The following is a 13,644-nucleotide window of genomic DNA, read 5'->3' on the forward strand; positions in this document are numbered from 1 at the left end:
TATATATATATATATATATATATATATATATATATATATATATATATATATATATATATATATATATATATATATATATATATATATATATATATAACATGAACGAAGAAGCTGATGAGACCGCTTTGCTTGGCCCCGTGGATGGGAAATCTTGTTTTAAAAAAACGAAAGAATGGAAGCGTCGACAAGAGCATGGTTGTGTGCAAGCTATACAACAAGGAGTTAGCGTATCACCGCAGCACATCGAGCCTCAAATATCACAAATATGCTTTTGCTAAACTCAATGGCAAACATTGCACTGCTGGACTGAAATCAATAAACAATATTTTGTTGATTAAGCTTATGTATTCAGTCATTTCATAAGCTTCAGTGTGTTCAGTCAGTGGTATACTAAAAATACATGTGAAAAATTACTTCTCATCGTTCTCAGGTCAAATATTTATATGTAATTAAAATGCGATTAATTTCGATTAATTAATTACAAAGCCTCTAATTAATTAGATTAATTTTTCCTAAAAGAGTCCCGGCCCTAATATATATATATATATAATACTTTTTTAAAATTGTATGTAGTATGTATTCTATAATGTTTCTTAAAGGTGCACTATGCAACTTTCCGTCCACTAGAGGGCGCCTATTCTAAACGAAGGCGTAGTTTGATGACGCAAAGTGTGAGCGCAGCATCACAACATCACAGCACAGCATCCTGGAAAATAGGACTCGGGCAGAAATCACGTTCATGCATGCGGTTATTAACGTTACTGTAGTGTAAAGCAGAGCAGGACCGAGTGTTGTGGAGCTGAGCACGGCCGCTGGAGCGATTATTAAACAAATACCCGCCTCGCGAATACCGGGACTTTTATTATGACGGGACGGGACACATTCGCCGGGCGCCTGCACTGATCCGCTCTTCCGGTTATGATTTTGAGGTAATGCAGCTCTGTTTAGCATATTAGATACATTTAAGTGTGTTTAAAACAATGTTATGACGTTACTCTGTGCGTTCACTTGTTCACACTGCTAAGAGTAAAGCGCTCCTGCGAAATAAAAGCCGAAACCGAGGGTAACGCAGATATGACGCAATTGACAGGCGACTCCCTCAAACGCTATGCTGACACGTCCCAGTCTTTGGTTAAAATAGCAATTTTGTCACAATTTACAAATAGTTGGAAACATTTGGGATATTGTAGGTACTCAACTGAACTGACCAAATATATAATATATAACAATATATAACACTGGCCTAGTGGTTTTTGGTTATTTTACTGCAAAAATACAATAGTTCACCTCTAATGTAAGTCTTCTCTGCTCATCAGTTTTCAAGTATCACCTACTGGTTGTCACGTGTTTCTTCCTGGAGGGGCGGAGCTCTTGTTTCCACGGAGATGCGTGAGCAGGGACACACAGCTCCAGTGGGCGGAGAGGAGACCAGACAGGAAGTGGGTGTGGCTAGAGGAGCATGACATCCTGTTGAGTCGACAGCTGGAGCTCCGCCCACACGGAGCCACATTTAAGAAGGTTGTCATTTTTGCCTATGTTTATATAAATATAAATACTTAGTGAAATATCTCATGTTTCATGATGTATAAATAATACAGTTATTGTCTATAAATTATTACAATACAATATTATTATAATTAATAAAATATGCTTAATAAAAAAAAAATATATATTTTCATTATAATTAATAAATAGTGCTGTCAAATCGATTAATCGCTTATAGCTTATATCGATTATAAATGTATGTACATGCATAAATATATTTATATATAGTATATATATATATATATATATATATATATATATATATATATATATATATATTAGTATATTTAGAGACTTTAATGTAGATATTATGATTAATTGCAATTAATCGATTTGACAGCACTATTAATAAATATATGAATATTAATAAAATATAATAATTATAATGCATTTTATAGTGAAAGAAAGCTCAGATTTTATAAGTAATAACAAACAGTTAAAAGTATAAATTAATAAAGTACAGTATTATAATTAATATATGAAGATTTATAAATAAAATTAAATAAATGTATAAATATTACTTATTATTAATAATTATTATATATACTGCATATTATATTATAGTGAAAGAAAGTTCCTGTTTTATAATACATTTTACAGGTTAATCTATACATTAATAAAATACGGTATTATAATGAATAACATCTGAACAATTATAAATAAAGTTATACATTTTATAATTAATAAAAATAAGAATATAATTAAAGTATAATAAAATATAATAATTATAATGCATTTTATAGTGAAAGAAAGCTCCTGTTTTATAAGAATATCTAATAATTAAAACTAAATTAAAGGGTTAGCTCACCCAAAAAGTGCATGTGCGGATTATTAGTGCATGTGCGGATTATTAGTGCATGGGCGGATTATTAGTGCATGCGCGGATTATTAGTGCATGTGCGGATTATTAGTGCATGCGCGGATTATTAGTGCATGTGCGGATTATTAGTGCATGTGCGGATTATTAGTGCATGTGCGGATTATTAGTGCATGTGCGGATTATTAGTGCATGTGCGGATTATTAGTGCATGTGCGGATTATTAGTGCATGCGCGGATTATTAGTGCATGTGCGGATTATTAGTGCATGTGCGGATTATTAGTGCATGCGCGGATTATTAGTGCATGTGTGGATTATTAGTGCATGTGCGGATTATTAGTGCATGCGCGGATTATTAGTGCATGCGCGGATCGGTCGAATGAGGCATCTATGCACACATTTCTATGATCGCGCCGGGTTTTGACCTTCTTCGAGGGAAGTACTGACGGATGGGAACACTAGATAATATTTGTCTGCCATGAGGTAAAAAAATTACAAATACTGTTCGGTTTCTCGCAGAAACCGATCGTTTCGTGTTTTAAGACATCAATGTATCATCACGAGCCGCAGGGTTTAATATGGATTTGTATTTGGATGTGTTTTTTACTCCCTCATAGTGGCTCTCATAGAAAAACAATCCATTGACATGCATTATATGAGCAACAGTTGGAGTTAAAAATCTTAATTTGTGTTATAATGAATAAACACCTACATACTGGATGCCCTAGGGGTAAGAAGATAAACATCACATTTTCATTTTTGGGTGAACTAACCCTTTAATAAAATACAGTATTATTATAATAAATAACATATGAATTATTATAAATTAAATATTATAATCAATAAATATTTTAATATTATTAAAATATAATAATTATAATGTTTTTATAGTGAGAGCCCCTGTTTTACAAGAAATAACTAATAGATTAATAAACATTTAATTAATAACTTTTATCAATTAATAAAATGCAGTAAATTAGTAAAACTAATAAATATATGAATATTATTCAAATCTAGTAATTATGATGTCTTTGACCCTGTCATTCTTTTAGCCGGTAGAGGTGTGCATCCCATATCGTAAAACACGGAAAGGTGATGTTGCGGTTCGCAGGTTTGACGGTCAGTCTTGGACGACACTGCAGACCCTGAGCAGGAGAGGAAGTGAGAAGCACAGCTGCAGGCCCGGGGGCCGCCCGGCGCGGGTGAGCCAATTTAGATTAGATAATTCAACATTATGATCATTACACAGTGTAATGTAACAAAGTGTACACAAGTACATGGTGTACACAAGTACACGGTGTACACAAGTACACGGTGTACACACGTAACACAGTGTACACAAGTACACGGCAACGTAATACAGTTTGGGTCTAACCAGAAGTGCAATAGCCGCAAGTGCAGGATATACAATGGGTGCGTAAGTGCAGTACATGGTTATGTACTGAATATATATAGATGGCTATTACTATAAACAGAATTTACAGATAGATATGTACTGAATATTATATACACAGATGGCTATTACTATAAACCAATTTGTATACAATGATATGTTAGGCTAAGATCACATGTCTCTGTCAAACGTTGGGTTTACACTAGGGGTGTTGAAATGAATCGTTTCTTTGATGCATCACGATGCAGACGAGGACCATTCGGTATCGGTTCAGTAATAGACCATAACTGATTATAATGTTATTTGTCACATACGTGTATTGTCGTGGTATAGCATACAATGGCAGAGGGAGGCAAGAGATGCGATTGAGAGTAATTAAAATGCTCCAACTTCTTTAAAAGCTGCCATCTGGGCACATTTCAGCTTTAACAAACAACCTGGTAAGCACTAGGCCTGTCACGATAACAAATTTTGCTGGACGATAAATTGGCCAAGAAATTATTGCGATAAACGATAATGTTGTTGTTCTGAGACCATTTTCATCTAAAATAATGATAACAGCATAAAAATGCAGGTACACCTTTTCAAAGATCAATAAACTTTAATTTCTAAAGACTATTTAACACTAAAAATGGAAAACATTTTAAATAACCACAATAAAAGATCAAAACAAACAAAAACAATAAAAGCATAGACTCTCAGTCTGTTTAAAATGCACTTGAATAAGCACCAAAACAATAAATAAAATGGATGAAAACTGCAACGGATGATTTTGTTTTAGGAGCATATTAGGGCCGGCGGTTCTCAAAACCCGCGGTTCGGTTCGTATCACGGTTTTAGGGTCACAGTTTTCTGTTCTGTACGGTTGTTGTTGTTTTTTTTCTTTTAATCCAAAAATGTACTTCAGCATATGATATATTAATCATCCACAATTTAGGAGACAGTATTAAAAAAAATGTTATATCATAGCCTAATCATGCACAAACTGAACTTGACCATCTCTGAGGAAAGTGATATTTTGATACAGCAAGAGAGAAGACATTGATGACATGCTTTTCATTTACAGTCCCTGACAAAAGTCTTGTAGCTTGTGTACAAATTGACCTAAAGTGCCGCTGAAATATATTTCTAATCAAGATTTTTTTACAAGAAATGGCTCATTTTAATCCCACCAGCTTTTGTGATAATGTTTCAGTGAAAAACGAAACTTTCAAAAAGTATTCTAATATTCACAGCTTGGTAAAGGCCATTGAGTCAATTTTTGCAAAGACATAAGTGTTGTCACCTTGTCATATGAGCTTCACCTGTGACTAATAATGGATCAATTAGGTCTCAAGTGTGTATAAAAAGAACCCCAGTACACTAGACCTTCACATCAACTGCAACTAGACCTCTGCAAACATGCCTAAGATTCACCCAGAGACTAAAGTTTTGATTATCAAGAGGCTGAAGACCAGATCCACTGCTGATGTGGCAGACACCTTCAATGTGTCTCAGCGTCAAGTACAGAGGATTAAAAAAAGATTTGAAGAGATTGGAGACGTTTTTGACAAGCCCAGGTCAGGCAGACCCCGCAAGACAACTGCTCGAGAGGACCGTTTGTTGGCTCGAAAATCCAAGGCCAGCCCATTTTCCACTGCAGCAGAGCTCCACGAGACCTGGTCACCTGAAGTCCCTGTGTCAACCAGAACAGTTTGTCGGATTCTGTCTCGAAATGGCCTCCATGGTCGAATCAGTGCCCAGAAGCCAGCACTAAACAAAAGACAATTGAAAAACCGTGTGGCATTTGCCAAGGCCCACAGCCTGCTAAAAGGATGGACGCCGGAAAAGTGGCAGAAGGTGGATTTTTCAGATGAATCTTCTGTTGAATTACACCACAGTCGCCGCAAATATTGCAGGAGACCTACTGGAGCCAGAATGGATCCGAGATTCACCCAGAAAACAGTGAAGTTTGGTGGCGGAAAAATCATGGTCTGGGGTTACATCCAGTATGGGGGTGTGCGAGAGATCTGCAGGGTGGAAGGCAACACCAATAGTCTAAAATACCAAGAAATCTTAGCTACCTCTTATATTCCCAACCATAAAAGAGGCCAAATTCTGCAGCAGGACGGTGCTCCATCGCATACTTCCATCTCCACATCAAAGTTCCTCAGGCGAAGAAGATCAAGATGCTCCAGGATTGGCCAGCCCAGTCACCAGACATGAACATCATTGAGCATATGTGGGGTAGGATGAAAGAGGACGCATGGAAGACGAAACCAAAGAATATTGATGAATTCTGGGAGGCATGCAAGACTGCTTTCTTAGCTATTCCTGATGACATCATCAATAAATTGTATGAATCCTTGCCAAACCGCATGGATGCAGTCCTTCAAGCTCATGGAAGTCATACAAGATATTAAATTTGGATCTCACAGCACCACAACTTAATTTGCTGACATATTTTTGTATTTGCAGTAAATTTGTTCAATTTCTGTATAGGCGACAAAACTTTTGTCTTGCCAAAATTTGACCTTTCTGTCTTGATAAAATGATAAATATTTTTTCTGTGAAAATTATTTATTTCAGTGCATTAAACATCATTTGGGAGGGTTTTAGCTTTTCATATGAGCTATTTCTAACACCAATGAATTAATTAAAAGTCAGGTTATGATCAGGTATTTCTAGAAAATAGATAAGCGACAAGACTTTTGTCAGGGACTGTAATTGGCAAAAAAAGGAGAATGTGTTTTGCTATCTCTACAGGAACTTATTTGCCTTTTTAGCACACAAAGATTGAACTGAAGAATTAACTTGCGTTTATCAAATTCAGTGTAGCTTTAAGCCTCGTTTATACACGACGTGTCCGCTCGAGCGTGAGGGTGCGAGCGGCAAAAATGACGTTGACGCGGAGTGCGCGAGACCCCATTTCGCTTGGCGTTGTGCACGTCAAATTTCGTAACTTTGTGTGTGGCTCCGAAACCGAAGAGCGATGAGTTCCAGACGAATCTGCTGGCCGAGAATGACGTCTCATCACGCCGCACCCGGTCTGCGCGTCGAGTATAAACACCTCCCCAAACGGACGAGGCGCGCACAGTCAACGAGAGAGACGAGGAAAACAAAAAAGCATGCAAATGTCAATTATCGCGGCCGGAAAAATTATCGAGCTCATTTTTTTTATCGTGTGATTAATTGATTTATCGACTATCGCGACAGGCCTAGTAAGCACAACCTGGAGAACATACACACCCTGTGTGTTAATTAAACTCTGATTTATCAAAACAATTTCATTTACACTTGAGCACATAAATGTGTCTCCGCAAAACTAATATAAATATAATAATGTCAGTGAAACTCCATAAACTTAATTTTTTTTCCCCCTCAAGCATTACTCGAGCTTCCAACACAGGGATCATCTCATAGTGTCCTGCCTCTCCCACTATTAATGCACTATAAGAATAAACTATCTAAAATGCTTTGCACAATCATACTACTAAAACTAAATGTGATCTGGTGATTCTGGTAAATGTTGTTTGCTCTTTGACTTTGAGGAGCGCCATTCTGTCACCGCGTGCGCTTCAGATGATCAACGCAATCCGTCACAGTTTTAATCGCAAGAAAGCTCGTCAGAATGACCGCTCTTAAGCTGTACATGTTAACTCATCCAAAAAATTTAATTCTGCGTTAACTCGTCATACTGATATACTCACGTTGTTTTTGCACATCACACAATCATCTGAACGTCCGTGTTTACTACAGTATGTGCGTCGTAAATCTGTTCATCATAAACCATCGTTCGTGACTCTTCAGAGGATTTGGATTAGACACTCGTTATTAGGTATTTTTATGATGCCTTTATGACTTTTTTGGATCTTTTTAATTTAGTTTGATACATTCAAGAAGCGTGTTTTCTTTGAGCAGGTAAAATTAAAGGTTCAATTCATATAACTCACTGACAAAACTGTATACATGAGGATGCAGTGAATCGTTAGTGATATCGAATCAAACCGAATCAATGACATGATAATCGTAATTGAACCGAACCGTGAAACCATTGTAGGTTACACCACTAGTTTACACCATCATGAGAGCATTACTGCACACACACACACATATATGTAGTTCGTTATAGAGACGAGACGGAGGCTTTGGTATGCTCAATAACAACCTGGTTTTATTAACTATTACCGAGTGGTAGAAACTCTCGTACCACTTTTTCAATACCACCTGCCTGGCCACCAGGGGGCGGGGCTCCGATACCGGAAAGTACCATATGTGAACATAGCTCCCTTAAACTCACCAGGTACATTAAGTAATTAGATGGCACATCATCAGTTATCTGCAATATATAATTATATTATTTCTCGTGTCTGTGTATGTAGTTGGCCTGCTGCAGTGTGTCACAGTTCTCGTGGTTCGTGGCCGTCTCTCGCCCTTTCCTGGACAGTTGCTCCGTGTCCCCAGAGGGCGCGCTGCTGGTGTCTCAGTTCGACCCGGGGATCAAACTTACTTTCCCTCCAGAGTGCACAGCAGAGACGCGTATGGTCACACTGCAGGTCTGTACAATAATAACCACTGCTTCTCTTAAAGGACAACTCCGGTGAAAAATTAAAAATGAAGGGTAATTAACAGATGGTTACCAAGTAGATCGTTCTCTGAGATGCGTTTTCACGAAAATCGAATGTAAAGAGTTTTATCTCTAAAAACAGATTAGCTTATAACACTTGTCTATGGGGCACAGGGTAGACAAAATTAAATCGCTAGTTAATACCACAAACAAGGCTCAAAATAGCCTCACACTAAGATGGCAGCATAATGAGGGTCCCTACATGCAAACCGAAGCATTGAGAACTTTGTAAGTGTACAAATAGTTTAATAAGAAGATACTTTATAAACACAGTACATTACGTGCATATACAGACAGCAGCCATCTTGGAAAAGAGTTTCGACGAGTCGAGCCCATAGACCGTAAAAAAATATGGACGACTCGACATCATCCGTTTCCGCTTGGCAGATTTGAAGCTTTTAGGCGGCCTGCACGGCGCGGACATCTTGGGACCGCAGAAGCGATTCTGCGCAGAAGCGATTTCGGGACTGGAGTCGCGCAGAAGAGAGCAGGAAAGTGGAGCAGGAAGTACAGCTGCGATATCAAAAGCCCGCCCACACTCTCGCAGATGCAGAACAATTAATTATGTTGGTGTGAAATAAACAGTTATGGAAATGTAGAAATTAAAGCTAAAGCTCCAATCTGCTCCCAAAAATCCCGAAAAAAGTCTGTTAGTGCCTCAGTGACAACTTCCCTCAGAGAAGCCGTCTGTCTCAGCTGTCAATCATGACGTCACACCCCCCGTTTTTATAGCATCAAATAACTAACTTAAACTAAACTTATTTTTAAAACGAACACTTGAAATGAAATCATCGTGATTATAACTGCCTTCAGTGACATAAACTAACTTTGGGGAAAAAATATTTGAAGTGTAATTTTATTATTTAGTTTGCCTCGCGTCCATTAGAAAACACAGAGGGGCGGCTATACTGGGACCGGTCACCGGGGGGCGAGCGAGGCACGAAAGCTTCAGTAAATGAGAGGGAGACTGCAGGCTTGGTCGAGCCACGGACACTGTGCTAAAGTATCTTTTGTGCTAAAGATAAAGTATCTTTTTATTAAACTGTACACTTGTACACTTTGTACACTTATAAAGTTTTCAATGCTTCGGTTTGCTTGTATATCAGTTTGCATGCCTCATAGACAATAGATTGTGGATCGGGCCGCATTTTTCTGTCTGAGCCCGGCCCGCGTCCGACAGAGCAGTAACTGAACCCGACCCGAGCCCGACAGGCATTAAGATATTTATGTCCGAGCCCGACAGTTAAAATCTATTTTTTTCCTCATATACTAATGACACATGTAGCTATGTTTGTTTGTGTGGAAAGCCCGCTTTTATTAAGCAGCTGTAGGAAGGCATTCTGAAATGTTTACAGACGAGCGCAACAGCACACGCATGGGGCATCGAATGTTATACAGAGCCCAATCAAACAGCCAACTGAAATTAAATGAACAAAGGTCTGCTAAAAATGGCCCAAGCTAACAGAACAAAGCATTAACGTAGCACAATTGAAATGCTTATTGAACTGAAAGTCACTCTTACCATTTTTCTCAAACTGAATGGTTCCTAAACTGCAACATGGGATCTACATAATCTATCCATCAAAGTTTAGGCTAATCGAGGTTTTATGCATAAAAGGATTGCATCATCAACTGTGGATGGCTTCAAGGCTGTCCTCCTGCCAGCAGCGCTGAAGTTGCGCTCACTGCTACTGCTGCTGGAATAACGAGGATGCCGCGGGCAATATGCACACGTGTTACGCGTTGTTGTCACACATAAACAAATTTCCGCATACAGGAAGACGAATGTTAGGGTAATCTTTTACATTTATTTGAATCACAAAAACAAACCATTGCATCAAGTTAAACAGGCCCATTGACTACTTACATAATAAACTGTTTTAAATTTAAAAGGTTCAATGCCTTATCGAGCTGATGTGACCGAGCCCGATCCGAACCCGAACGTCATTTCTAAATATCTGTCCGAACCCGGCCCGGCCCGTCGGGACCCATCGGGCTCGGTTCGGGTATCCAAGCGTTATAAGTAGGGCTGGGTTTCGATTCAAATTTCAAGAATCGATTCGATTCCGATTCTCAAGATCTTGAATCGATTATCATTATTTGATCCGATCTGGATCAGTGTTTTTAAAGAAAGCATTTTTTCCAGCTGTTACCTGAATATTACAGGACTGTAGTTATGCAACATATTGATACTATTATTATAGACATTCAACTGCAAATGAATGGAGTATTGATGGTTGTAAAGAACAACTGTGCGCTGTGGAGAGGGCGCGTGCTGTCATGAAAAGCCAGCCATTACAACTTCCTTGGCAGTAAGCGTGCGCTGCAGTGAGAACGGCTGTGACGTAAGCTGCGTTCTTGACATATCCAGCAGCCCGAGTTCACTCGTCTACCTTACTCTAGTATTCTCTGTCCACCGCGGTAACGAGAGAAGAGGAAGAGTGAGGAAAACTCGGTCTGTCCACGGCGCTTGTTCAGCACGGCGGCGGCGGTATAGTGACGAGAGCTTCGGCTTGTGTTTGTTTACCTACTCTAGTATTCTCTGTCCGCGGCAGTTCTGGCGTTTTCAAAGCTGCCATGTTCGTTGTTTTAATGTCCTTCCACCTCGCGCGCATGCGTGAATTCAATGACGCGTTAAATTAGAATTCACGGGGAAAATGTAGGCCTATTATTAAATCGATCCTCTGAGTTATGGATCGATCTTTAGAAATTAATATGAAAATCGATTCAGAATTGGTGAATCCATTTGTGATAAAGTTCGTTTGTGTAAGGAAGGAAGAGGACAAGGGGGTCGGTTTGACTGCTGACGCTTCTCTTTATTAGAACAAAAACTCAGTCTCTTCACACGGCTATTGCCAGTGTGTATTTCTCTCAGTCACTTCCGGGTTCCGGTTAAACGTTCCGCTTCCGGGTCAACGTGTCTCACAACTCAATGTCCGTGGGTGTGTGTGTGTGTCGCGTCAGCAGTCCCTCTCTCTCTCCTCGATCTCCGGTTCCACCGATGTTTTATACCCTCTCCGCGCTCATTACTGGAACGAGAGACAGGTGTTATTAATCTGCTTCCAACCCACTCACTTACCGCTCGTCCCGCGGCTCTCTCCCGCTGCAGACCTCGCTGAACCACGCCCCCCTTGCCACATACCCCCACCGCCCGACTCAGGCCGGGGAGCCGTCCGGCCTGCAGCCCCCCCCCCCCCCCCCCCCCCCCTTTCTGGAGAGGAAGTCGGCCACAGCCATCTGAGCACCCGGCCTGTGGACCACCTGGAACTTAAAAGGCTGAAGAGCTAGATACCAACGGGTGATCCGCGCGTTGGTATCCTTCATGCGGTATAGCCATTGGAGAGGAGCGTGGTCCGAACAGAGGGTGAACTCCCGCCCCAGAAGGTAGTAGCGGAGGGTGAGAACGGCCCACCTGATGGCAAGGCACTCCTTTTCGATGGTGCTGTACTTAGCCTCTCTCTTTGAGAGCTTACGGCTAATGTACAGCACCGGCCGCTCTCCCCCCTCCACCTCCTGGGCCAGGACTGCGCCCAGCCCCCTGTCCGACGCGTCAGTCTGCAACAGAAAAGGGAGAGAAAAGTCAGGGGAGTGTAAAAGCGGCCCGCCACATAGAGCAGCCTTAACTCGGGTGAAGGCCTGCTGGCACGGCTCCGTCCATTGGACCGTATCTGGTAGCCCCTTTCTAGTAAGGTCAGTCAAAGGGCTGGTGAGGTCCGAATAATTTGGTATAAACCATCTATAATATCCCGCCAGCCCCAAGAACTGCCTTACCTCCTTTTTGGTCTTGGGTCTCGGACAGGTTGCAATTGCGGCGGTCTTATCAATTTGGGGACGCACCTGTCCATGACCCAAGTGGAAGCCCAGATACCTTACTTCCACCCGCCCAATTGCACACTTCTTCGGATTGGCCGTGAGCCCCGCTCCCCTCAGCGACCTCAAGACCGCCCTGACATGCTGCATATGCCGCTGCCAATCGTGACTGTAAATCACGATATCATCCAGATAGGCAGCAGCATATGCGGCATGGGGACGCAAAATCCTGTCCATGAGGCGCTGAAAGGTAGCGGGCGCCCCGAACAAGCCGAAGGGAAGCGTGACGAATTAGTGCAATCCAAACGGCGTGGTGAAAGCTGTCTTTTCTTTGGACAATGGAGACAAGGGGATCTGCCAATAGCCCTTCGTTAAGTCCAATGTCGAATAAAATCGAGCCGTGCCCAGCCGATCAAGCAACTCGTCAACCCGCGGCATTGGATACGCGTCGAATTTCGACACTGCATTCACCTTGCGGTAGTCCACACAGAACCTGACCGAGCCGTCGGTCTTAGGGACCAAAACGATCGGGCTCGCCCAGTCACTGTTGGACTCCTCTATTACTCCCATATCGAGCATTGCCCCTAATTCCTCCTGAACTACTTTTTTCTTGTGTTCAGGCAAGCGATACGGCCGGCTGCAAACTACCACGCCCGGCTCCGTCTCGATATGGTGCTGAATTAAGTTGGTACGTCCCGGTAGGGGCGAAAACACGTCGGCGAACTCCGCCTGCAGTTTTGATAAATCAGTGAGTTGGGACGGTGAGAGGTGATCTCCCCCAGGGGCCAGCGCGACCGATTGTGCTTTGATGCTCGCCTCTGGCCCGAGATCATCCTCTCCCCCGATCACCGTCGCCAACAACACTGATTCCACCTCATTCCATTTCTTAAGGAGATTGAGGTGTTATATTTGACGTGCCCCGTTCCTATCGGATCGTATCACTTCATAATCGAGGTCTCCAACCTGTCGTGCGACCTCAAACGGCCCCTGCCACTTTGACATTAATTTAGAGCTCGATGTAGGGAGTAATACGAGCACTTTCTCTCCCGGTGTGAATTTGCGTAGTCTCGTACCCCTGTTATATGACCGGCTCTGGCGGTCCTGGGCTTGCAACAAATTCTCCCTAGATAGCCGCCCCAAGGTGTGGAGTTTTGTTCGCAAGTCCAGCACATATTGAATTTCGTTTTTGGCCACAGAAGGTCCCTCCTCCCAAGTTTCTCGTAGGACGTCCAGCACCCCCCGGGGCTGCCGTCCGTAGAGAAGCTCGAAGGGGGAAAACCCCGTGGAGGCTTGGGGTACCTCCCGCACGGCAAATAAGAGGGGTTCTAACCACCGATCCCAATTTTTGGCGTCTTCCTGCACGAACTTACGGATCATGGATTTAAGCGTGCGATTAAACCGTTCGACCAAGCCGTCCGTTTGTGGGTGATAGACGCTTGTTCGAATGGATTTAATGCCCAATAAACCGTAGA

General features: G+C 41.7%; 1 protein-coding gene across 2 annotated transcripts in view; it reads left to right on the forward strand.

Annotated features, from left to right (window-relative positions):
* pidd1 (p53-induced death domain protein 1) overlaps positions 1 to 13,644 on the forward strand; it is a 32,012-nt gene that overhangs the window by 6,059 nt on the left and 12,309 nt on the right. The window contains exons 6-8 of one of the 2 annotated variants that reach the window (XM_067435825.1): positions 1,317 to 1,518; positions 3,416 to 3,565; positions 8,118 to 8,291. In XM_067435825.1, coding sequence (XP_067291926.1) covers positions 1,317 to 1,518; positions 3,416 to 3,565; positions 8,118 to 8,291 — 526 coding nt within the window. The remainder of the gene's footprint in view (positions 1 to 1,316; positions 1,519 to 3,415; positions 3,566 to 8,117; positions 8,292 to 13,644) is intronic. The other variant, XM_067435826.1, reaches the window with a different exon arrangement.

This window comes from Pseudorasbora parva, chromosome 25 (genome assembly GCF_024679245.1).
Source record: "Pseudorasbora parva isolate DD20220531a chromosome 25, ASM2467924v1, whole genome shotgun sequence".
NCBI lineage: Eukaryota > Metazoa > Chordata > Actinopteri > Cypriniformes > Gobionidae > Pseudorasbora > Pseudorasbora parva.